Genomic DNA, 10,302 nt, shown 5'->3' with positions numbered 1-10,302 from the left:
GTCCTGAGCCCCGCCGGGCGCCCAAGGGGCCAGGAGCCCCCGCCCGCGCCGCCACCCCCGCCCGCGCCCGTCCCCTCGCGCTGCCCGGCCGCCCCGTCGCGCCCAGCGAGCCACGGCGGGGCGGGGGCGCTGTCTCCCCCACCCCCGCGATCACATGGTGACCCCCGGCAGCCAATGCAGTGGACGCTAGGACCCTGCGGGCCGCGGGCGCCGCGACTGCACCGGCGCCGCCGCATTATAAATACTTCTCCAAAATGCGGCGCAGCTCCCTGCGCGCACCCCGGCCGCCCGCCGCCTCCGCCCCGCGCCCCTGAGCCGCCGCCGTCGCCGCCGCTGCTGCCGCCGCCGCCGCCGCCGGTCCGAGGGCGCCGCGCCCTTGCCCTGGGCCCGGCCGTGCCCGCCGCCGCCCGGCCGCGTCCCCGCTGCCGCGCCGCCCGGCCGGGTGCATGCATTGTGGGCCTCCCGACATGGTCTGCGAGACGAAGATCGTGGCCGCCGAGGACCATGAGGCGCTGCCGGGGGCCAAGAAGGACGCGCTGCTCGCCGCCGCCGGCGCCATGTGGCCCCCGCTGCCCGCAGCTCCTGGGCCGGCCGCCGCGCCCCCCGCGCCCCCACCTGCCCCGGTGGCTCAGCCTCGCGGCGGGGCGGGGGGCGCGGGGCCGCCGGGGGGGCGCGGCGTGTACATCCGCGAGTTCCGTGCGACCGAGCAGGAGGCGGCGCGCCGCATCTTCTACGACGGCATCATGGAGCGCATCCCTAACACGGCCTTCCGCGGCCTGCGGCAGCATCCGCGCGCGCAGCTGCTCTACGCCCTACTGGCGGGTCAGTGCGTCGGGCCCCCGGCTGCCGCAGTCCCTCGGGCCGGCGCGGAGCTCCCTCGCCCCGGCGTCCACGCGGACCCCGCGCCCGGCGCCTGGGGACCAGCCTGGGAAGCCCCCGCTTTCTGCCGCGCCGGCCCCGGGCAGGGCTGGCCAGGGGCGTGGGGATGGGCGCGGGGCCCAGAGCGGGCCAGAGCCGGGGAGGGTCCGGGGTCCACACCTGCGTCCCTGCCGCGCAGCTCCCCACCCCCCACCGCCTCCCCTGTCCCCTCGCGGGCATCCTGGGTGGGGGCGGGTGCCAGGGCAGGTAGCGCCCGCCGCGGCTGGGCCCCGGCGAGTGCCTAAATATAATCTGCGGGCGGGGGAGGCCGCCTCCCGCTCGGTGCTAATTTATGAGGGGAAGACAGCCGGCGCCGCGGGGGGTGCGCGCGCCTGGCACAGCCGGGGCGGTCGCAGAGGGCGGCCCCTGCAGGGTCTTTGGGTGCCCTTCCCCCCAGAGCTTCCTGTCGGGGTGAGGGAGTTCGCTCCCATTTTACAGATGAGGAGCTTGAGGCCGGGTGGGGAGGACGCGACTCCCCCAAGGTCATGGCAGCCGAAATGCGGCTGGAAGCCGTGTGGGGCCTCCCTGCCCTGTCCCTGCTCTCAGAGCGCCCGGACGCTAGCCAGGAAGGGCTCTTGCTGGGGCCTTGGGAAGAGGGGGACCTAGGGCCCGGTGCTGGAACGTGGGACTTCCCTTTCCCCTTCCCCCTTCCCCTACCCCGTGCGGGGCCTGGTCTGCGGGGCAGCTCCCTGGCAGGATCTGCCCACCTTGGCTTCAGCAAGTCAGCGTGGGCAGGGCCCTTCCCAGCCCGGGCACCCCAAGGGTGTCCTGCCGTGTTTGGAGGCTTGTTCCAGGCGGTGGGGGTGGGTGGGGTGGTTGTCTTTACCGCAGGAAGCTTGGAAATAGGGAGAAGTAGAAAGCACCCGAGATGACCCCGGCTCCTCCAACCGGAGCGCGGCCCGGCGCGGCGTCTCCCAGGGCCTGGGGACCCCCCGCCGCGCCGCTGACCCGCGCCCTCTGCCCGCAGCGCTGTGCTTCGCCGTGAGCCGCTCGCTGCTGCTGACGTGCCTGGTGCCGGCCGCACTGCTGGGCCTGCGCTACTACTACAGCCGCAAGGTGATCCGTGCCTACCTGGAGTGCGCGCTGCACACGGACATGGCGGACATCGAGCAGTACTACATGAAGCCGCCTGGTGAGTCCCACTCCTGCCCCTCCCCGCGCTCCACCCCAGACAGCACTCGGGTGCACCCACTCCAGCAACCTCAGGGCAGATTTGGGCGAGGGCCAGCGTGGGTGGGCCTGGGCCGGGGCCCCTGTGACCTGAGCCTTCTGGGTGACCGAGGCCTCGAGTGTCAGCGGGGTTGGGGGAGGCAGAGCCGGCTCCTCCCGCTGAGTGACCTGAGCTGGCCCTGCGACGCGGTGGCTCCACCATTCCCTGCTCTGGATGCGTCTCCCTGGTGTCTGCTGCGGTGGGGCAAGGGCTGCTGGGCTCTTTGGGTCCTGTCTGGCGTGCCTTGCGGTGCTGGGGTTGCCTGCAGTGCCAGGGCCCTGGGGGGAGGGGACTTGTGTGGCAGGGGCTGGGGGCCCTATTGGGGCACAGAGGATGGGGTGGGGGCAGGGGACCTGACCTTGAGCCTTGGCCTTCACTTCTGGCCTGATCTCTGGGCCACTTAGCTGGAGGGTTTTGTCCCAGCCCCTGTGGCCTTCTGTAGCTGGAGGGGCTGGGACTGGGCTCTAGGGGAGCTGGGGGTTGCTCTCCACCCCAGGCTGGCCGCCAGCCGCTGAGCCACACCGTTTCCCCCATGCCAAATGCCCCAGGGGCGAGGACTCTGCTCTCTGGGGTAGGAGGCTCTCTCCGATCCTGGAGGGTCTATAGGCCAATGAGAGGGACAGAATGGGCCCAAAGGGTTGGGCAGGGTCTGTCAGGATCCCGGTCAGTGTCAGGGGAGGGGCAGCGGCTCCGGCATCGCTGGCTGCCATGCTCTACCCCCGCCCCACAGCCTTGGCGCCTGCTGCTCTCCTTGACCCTTTCCTAAACCCAGACAGAGCATCTGAGCAACCCCTGAGCCCTGGCCAGCCTCTGGTCTGCTTGGGAGGGGAAATGGGCCATGAGGAAGCACAGGCCACAGCAACAAAGGGGGCTCTGGTGGGCACACGGGGCATGGCCTTCTCCCTCTGGGCTGTGGTCTCCCTGGTGTGAGGGAGCGGAGGGGTAGCTGGCAGGGCTGCAGGAACACCCCATGAGGGCAGAGGCTGGGTAGCTGCTGATGGTCCATGCTGGATACCTTGGAGCTGCTTGGGCACATGGGCAAACCGAGTCCTGGAAGGAGTGAGGTGTGCCCAGGGCCACATGGTGCTGGAGGTTGTTATTCCTGGGATGGGCTTGATCTCTATCTGGTCTTGCATGGGTAGGTAGAGGCAGAACCCCTGGGTGGTGGGCAGGCCAGCTGGTGGGAGGGGTACTGGTCCAGGACCCCCTCCTTGGAGGTGGAGGTGTTGTGTAGGTAAGGAGATGGGGGGGTTGGGCGTGGGAGACCCCAGGGGCTCCAGGCCAGGGGGCCGAGAAGGGGCAGCCCTCCTGGGAACCCTGGAGCTGCACAGAGCTTGGAGGGCCGAGCTGCTTGGGGCCGTGGCACTGGCAGCGGTGCCCAGTGGCTCCCCTTGGGCTACTTCTCCTTGAAGGGCCCTCAGTACCCCCTTAACCGCCTGCCAGGCCTCAGCGTCCAGCACTGAAGGAGATGGAGGTCCCCCCCATGGAGCCAGCGGGCTGGGGGCTGCGCAGAGGGGCAATGGGGAGGGATGGGAGGGCTTCCTGGGGCTGGGGGCAGGTGCAGAGCCTCCTTGAGGAGGAGGCCGGAGGGGCCACAGGCAGCCTGTGTGGCTCTCCACTGGCCAACCCCTTGGTCTTCAGAGAGGTTTCTGGGTGCCACCTCTGCCTTTGGCTGCTGGAGGCGGCCGGGCTTCCCCTGTAGCCTGTGCCTGCAGGTTCCCTCCCACAACTGCCCCCACCTGCCCCTGCACCTCTCCTCCCCTGCTGGTTCCCCTCCCTGACGACCGCCACCTCCTGGCTTCATGCCTGACTTGAGGCGGGAATTGGGCCGTGCTGTGGATGGGGTGGTGGCCTGGCCACTTGGCTTACTGCCAGGAGAGGCTGGGACCAGAGGGGCCACCCGCCGTCCCCCACTTGGGTTTATAGGAAAGCTCCTCCTGGGCTGCAGGGAGCCTTCTGGACGCACTTTGCTGACCGCTGCCCCTCGCAGCCCTCTGGTGTGGGTGCTGGAGTTTGCCGTGATGGCCTGGGTGAACCTGGGTGGCCAGGAGCCACAGCAGTTTGGCTGCACCGTGGCCTGTTCAGGGTGGCCAAGGCCATCGAGGCGTTTGGGTCTGGAGTAGCTGGGCAGGGCAGGGGCCTGACTGGGCAAAGCCTGCCCCAGCTGTTGGTCTCAGAAGAGGGACTCGGCCTTTGACCACCACTCTGAGCAGCGCAGCCTCCAGGCTTGAGTGGGTCCTGGCTATTGGGCTATTGGGTAACTGGTGTTGGGCTGGCTTTCTCTGCTTAAGGAGCACTAGAGGCGGGCTCTACCTACTTGTCCTGAATAGTGGCTGCCCCTCCCTTGGCTCCGGCAGAGCTAGGACTGGGGGGCTGCCGGGACTGGGTGTCCCACTGCCCTGGCTTGGTGTCTGGCTGGAGGGGACCCCTACCAGCCCCTGGCCCTGTTTCACCCCAGAGGTGGAGGGGTCTCCCCAGCCTTCCTCACTGGGTGTCCCTGACCACCCTGTCCCCTGTAGGCTCCTGCTTCTGGGTGGCCGTGCTGGATGGCAACGTGGTGGGCATTGTGGCCGCACGGGCCCACGAGGAGGACAACACGGTGGAGCTGCTGCGGATGTCTGTGGACTCGCGTTTCCGCGGCAAGGGCATCGCCAAGGCGCTGGGCCGGAAGGTGCTGGAGTTCGCCGTGGTGCACAACTACTCCGCGGTGGTGCTGGGCACGACGGCCGTCAAGGTGGCCGCCCACAAGCTGTACGAGTCTCTGGGCTTCAGACACATGGGCGCCAGTGACCACTATGTGCTGCCTGGCATGACCCTCTCGCTGGCCGAGCGCCTCTTCTTCCAGGTCCGTTACCACCGCTACCGCCTGCAGCTGCGCGAGGAGTGACCGCCAGCACTCACCCACCCGCCACCCCGGCCGCCCTGCCCGCCTGTGCCCGCCTGCCCGCCGCCCGGCGCGGCCTCTGCTTTCAGACGCCCACCTGGTGTTTGGGTTGGGATTTCCCTTTTCAACATCCTGCGGTTGTCTGGCTGGTTCTGGGGGGTGCGGGGCTGTTGCTCTTCCGCGACACTGGTGGGGGTGGGTCGTTTGTCGCCACAGCCCCTCGCCCTTCCCCACCTGCCCGGGCGGCTTGCCACCTGAAGAGTGGCATCTTGGACCACCGCAGTTGTCCACGACGCTGCCCTGCCCGCCGCCACTGGGGAAGGCCCAGCCTTGCTCACCAAGCACAGAACCTCGCAACAGAGCCCGGGGCCAGGCTCCGGCCCCGCCTGCGGCCCCAGCGCCACTGCCCGTGGAGGCCCGAGCTGGCCATGGCGCTGCTTTGCTCCGCGCATGCCGAGGGTGTGGCCCGGCCGAGCATGCCGCATGCACACAGCCCTGCCCTGCCGCCCTGCCCGGAGACCTGGGCCGGTGAGCGCCCCTGTCCCTGGCCCCGAGCTGGCCATGGGAGGGCCTGTCCCTGCCCCCACCCCCTGGAGGGCCTGGTCTGCCCCGCGCTGCCCGGCTCTGTCCACGCCTGCTTTGCTCTGATGCCCTCCTTTCCTCTGGCTCCGGCCCCTCCCCTGCCTGGGCTGGGCTGGCTGGTGTCATCACCTGGGTGGCTCCCATGGCGTCCGTGGCACCGCCGGGGTGGGGGTCCATGGGACCCCTCTCCCCAGTGCCCACTGGATCACGGTGGCTTCTCCCAGATTTCCCTGGGGACCTCCTGCCTCTGGCTGACGGTCCACCCTGTGAATCTTACCAGCCCAGGCTGCTGCCAACAGCGCCCAGCCCACAGCTTCTCCCAGCCTGAAACCAACCCATTTTCTAATAAGTTATTTAGACAGAATAGCACTCTGCATGACTTTAATTCTTGGGACAAAACGGTAGTTTGTACCGTAAGACACAGTTTCTGGCCCAGTGTGATGGGGGTGGGTGGCCAGGTGGGTGGAGCGCTCTGCTGTTGGAGACCTGGAGGGAAACCCTGACTGGGTGTCATTTCCCACCATGGAGCACGTCTCCCAGCCCTGGCCTGCAGGGTGGGCAGGGTGGGGGGCAAGGGAGTCCGCAGCCTCTGGGAGGAGGGGCAGGGTGCTGCCTTGGGCTGGGTGGGAAGAGGGTTGGCCACCTCGGCTCCTGCTGGCCATGCTCCTGGTCTCTCCTTCCTGAGGTCACAGGCAGGGGCTGCCCTGGGTGGGGGGGTGGCCTGGAAGGGGAGACAGAGGAGGAGGGTGACACAGGTCGCACATCCAGCCTAGAGGCGGACCTGGCTTTGGTGGCAGGAGAAGAAGAAACACTTGCCCAGACCCCTTTGTGTGGGGAATTGGGGAGGGGGTGTGGCAGGCAGGCGGGCCACGGAACTGGGTCCCGGGCACCAAGGCCACGTGCAGGGCCACGGAGGGATGCTCCTCACGAGGCTTCAGAAGTGAGCGAGGGGACGGAGAAGCCCCGTGTCCGAGGGCCTTTTGTCCCGTTAGCAATTGAGGTGTGCAGAGCACTGTACAGACCCCACTCCCCTGTACATTCTCCCTGGAGGTGCCCGGTCCCTGCTCGGGGATGGGAGTTTTGTAGACTGTACAGAAATCGGCACCCTATTTTCTTGCAGCTCAGATTTTGTTAATCTGGAATATACAGACAGACGTAAAGTGTTTTAGCAAAATGGAAACAAACAGTTGTGCCTTTTTCCTCTTTTGGTTTGGTTTGGGTTTGGCTGGGGGCAGGAGGGGCAGGGCGGGCCAAGTGCAGTCAGGTCTTGGGAGTGTCATGTCGGGGTGCCGCCAGCTTCCCTTGGTCCTGTGCCTTTGGAGCCTTGGGCTCCTGGGGTTAAGGGCACTTGGGGCTGGCTGTTGGAGCCCACCAACGCCAGGGCAGGGCCTGGAGGCCCAGGGATTGCCAGTGTCTCGTTGATACTGACCTGAGCTGGGCTCATAGCAGATCCCCCTCCTGGGTTCTGAGAGTCCTGGGCAGTGTGGCCCTCTCCCATTCTGGTGGCACCTGCGCCCCTGAGTGACCTCTTCCCTGGCTGCACTGCCCTGTGGGTGGTGGGACGCTTGGCCTTTCTTTGTTGCTGTCAGGACTTGGTAGAGATGGCAGGAAGGGTGTGTGGGGTGGTTGCGTGCGGAACCCTGCCGCCCCTGAGGTGTGCAGAGGCACTGGTGTGCCTGCCAGGCTGGGGCGGAGCTGCCCGGAGCCCTCTCCAGGCCAATGTGCAGCTCAGTGGGGCCCTTGAAGGCCACTGGGGGGCAGATGTGTCCTCCCCCCGGGCTGGAGGCCAGGCTGCCCTGGGCCGCCTTGTCCCTCCAGCCCGGGATCCCACTGCTCTGCACGTGTGCACTGACGTGAATTTTATATGTTTGTAGAAACTGATGTAACTTTTTCTACCTCTGAAGCGCCCTCCTGGGCCCTGCTGTCATGTGGCTGGTGCGGCTTCCCCGAGTGCTGGCCCCCTGCCCGCTCCCCATGGGCACCCACCACTCAGACTCTGCGTGGCGAGGCCCAGGGAAAGCCAGCCCGGGGCCCGGCACTGCTTAGGGGCCTGGGGCTCCTGGAATTTCTGTGTGTTTGGAAGCCTCTGTAGTGGGGAGGGCGTAAGGCGGGAGGGGCTGGCAGTGCCCGGGGCCAGAGCTGGGCGAAGGAGGATGAGCAGTGCAGGCCTGACGAGAGGCTCCGGGCAGCTGAGGGCTGAGGCGCCTTGGGATGCCCCGCACTGCCCAGAGCCATGGGTCTTGCTGTACTGGGGGTGGGGTGGCCCCGTGCGGCTGCCACCACCCAGGTGTGAGCCGCTGCAGACCTGGCTCCTGAGGGTGGGAGGCCTGCTTGTGCTGAAGCTGCCATTTGGTCTGGCCCTCAGAAGGGCTCCTGAGTGTAGGGAGTTGAGCCCCGCAGGCATGGTGGCGTCTCCCCCTCCTTCCTCCGCCCCATGCCCAGCCTTGCTTCCGGCTGGTGTCATGCCTTGGGGCCAGGCAGCAGCTGAGAAGCTGCCCCCAGAGGGAGGGACCAACCGAGGGCTGAGTTGGTCTGGCCTGAGGGCTGGCCTTGGGGGAAGGCTGGGTCTGGAGGCCCTGTGGACAGCAGGCCTGGGGCCACCCCTCTCCTGCTCTGGGTGTCCTCAGAGAAGATGGCAGAAGGTTGCAGGCCTTAGAGGGGACGGGTGGGGGACGCCCTGAGCTTCCTGGCCGTGTGGCAGGTGCTGAGGAAGCTCTCTGGGACATAAGGACCTGGCTCCCCTCTGAGAGGCCCACCTGCCCCGGGGCAGCCAGGGCTGTGCCTGTGGCCTGAGGCTGGGAACTTGGTTTCCTGGGCTCTGTTGGCGCCTGGGATTTGTGGGGGCCAAAGGTGATTGCCCCGCCAGGCAGGGGGCTGTGTGGGCCCTCGTGGGGCCATCTTCTTGTCAGTGCCCGAGGGACGGTGGAACAGTTGCCCCTGCGCCGAGGGAGCCCACTGCCGTCCCCCATGAGCTGGCGCTGCAGCTGCGCACCCTGTATTGCCTGCTGACTTGCTTGTGTCTGTCTGGAAGCAGTTTCTGTTTGGCCACAGGCCTGTGTGCCTGGGCTGATGGCCACAGAGCTGACACTTGGGATTTGAGTTCCAGACTTGGCAGACCCTGGGATCCGCTTACTCCTCGGCGCCACGGCTGCTGTGCTTCCAATGGTGGCATGATGCCTCCTGGGGCCACAGCGGGGTGAAGGAGGGTGAGCCGGACATACCATTGTTGGATGTATTTTTTTTTTTAAAACAGCAATAATTAGCCATTTTAAAGGAGGGGTGTACCTGTGTGTGCATGTGCACGTGTTTGAGCATGTGTGTGTGTGTGTGCAAGTGGGTTCTTGATGTGTGTAGTGTGAACATGTGTGCATGTGTATAGGTGTGCATGTGTGAGCGTGTGCACGTGTATGAGTGCGTGTTGTGTATGTGCATAAGCATGTACACGGGTGAGCATGCATGTGTGCATGTGAGTGTACACGTGTGTACAGGTGTACATGTGCATGAGTTCTTGCGTACCTGCGTGAGCACGTGTATGATATACGTGTGGGTGTGCGCATGTGTGAGTGTGCATTTGTTTGTGTCGGGTATGCATGAGCATGTATACATGTGTGATGCACATGTTCTTGTGTACTTCTCTGAGGGGCACGTGTATGAATGGATGCGTGTGTACATATGCATATGGTGTATGTGTACTTGTGTATGCGTGGGCGTGTATGCGTGTGAGTCCTTGCGTGTGCTGGTGTATGTGTGGGCATGCACGTGTATGGATGTACATGTGAGGTGTACATGCAGTGTATATGTGTGTTGCATGAGCATGCGCGTGTGTGAGTGCCTGTGTGTGTACTTGCATATATGTGGCTGTGCAGGCACCCGGCGGTGGTGAGCTGGCAGTGCCCGGGGAAGCAGGTCCTACCCACCGATTCCCTGCTGGGCCCCCGGCCCTGGGCAGAGCTTCCCTGGCCCCTCTTGCCCCTCGGTGGGGCGGGGCCTCGGTGGACGGCCTGGGCAGCTCCAGGGCAGGTCCAGGGAGGCCAGGCTTGGGGAGCGCAGGGGGTGGGGTTCACCTGCCGCTGTTTGTTCCCGAAACTGTACTGTGAGCCCACGGCGGGGGCAGATTGTTCTGAGGCCCCAGATGTGCCAAAACAGCCCCCAGGGTGGGGCAAGCGCGTTCTGAGGGGAGGGGCTGCGGGGGCCCGGGGTGGGTGTGCGCCCCTCCCCTGGATGGCCCCCAATGCTGCTGTTTTTCAATAAAACCAGAGTTGAAGGCACCTGGCTCCCGTGCTCTCTTGAGGCGCCTCCTGCCCACTGTGTGGCAGGGCTGGCTTTCAGGGATGTGGGCCCCCACCCTTGGTGGCCCAGTTTGGCCCCTGCCGCCTCCCCCTTCTCCCCTGGCCACCCCCTTTCCTCACCTTGGCTCCCCTACACCTGGCCAGGCTGCCCTGCAGCCAGCACTGCCCCCTGGAGGGAGTGTAATCTGGGAGGCAGGGCAGAGGGGCTTGGTGGCCCCATGGGCTGAGGCCCCTCCCCCAGCAGGCACCCAGCCGGGTGGGCTCTGCCCATTCACTCTCAGGCCCGGGATCCCCTGAGCAGCTCCTGGGCTCTGCCCTCCCCCAGCTCTGTGCTTGGCCCTGGGCACTCTAACTCTTGGCAGAGAGCTTGGCCCCCAGCCCCTGCCCCCACACCATCCTTGCCACCCCAGTGGGACTCC

General features: G+C 66.5%; 1 protein-coding gene across 1 annotated transcript; it reads left to right on the top strand.

The window, feature by feature from the left end:
* The first annotated feature begins 363 nt into the window (after positions 1–363).
* On the top strand, positions 364–9,862 carry NAT8L (N-acetyltransferase 8 like). The gene is made up of 3 exons (XM_008018123.3): positions 364–822; positions 1,886–2,050; positions 4,648–9,862. Exons 1-3 carry the CDS (start codon positions 447–449, stop codon positions 5,013–5,015), a joined length of 909 nt encoding a protein of 302 aa, XP_008016314.1. The 5' UTR covers positions 364–446; the 3' UTR covers positions 5,016–9,862.
* Positions 9,863–10,302: the final 440 nt, after the last annotated feature.

This window comes from Chlorocebus sabaeus, chromosome 27, assembly GCF_047675955.1.
Source record: "Chlorocebus sabaeus isolate Y175 chromosome 27, mChlSab1.0.hap1, whole genome shotgun sequence".
Taxonomy (NCBI): Eukaryota; Metazoa; Chordata; class Mammalia; order Primates; family Cercopithecidae; genus Chlorocebus; species Chlorocebus sabaeus.
The sequence above is the reverse complement of the archived record's forward strand: the minus strand, read 5'-3'. Positions and strand labels throughout refer to the sequence as shown.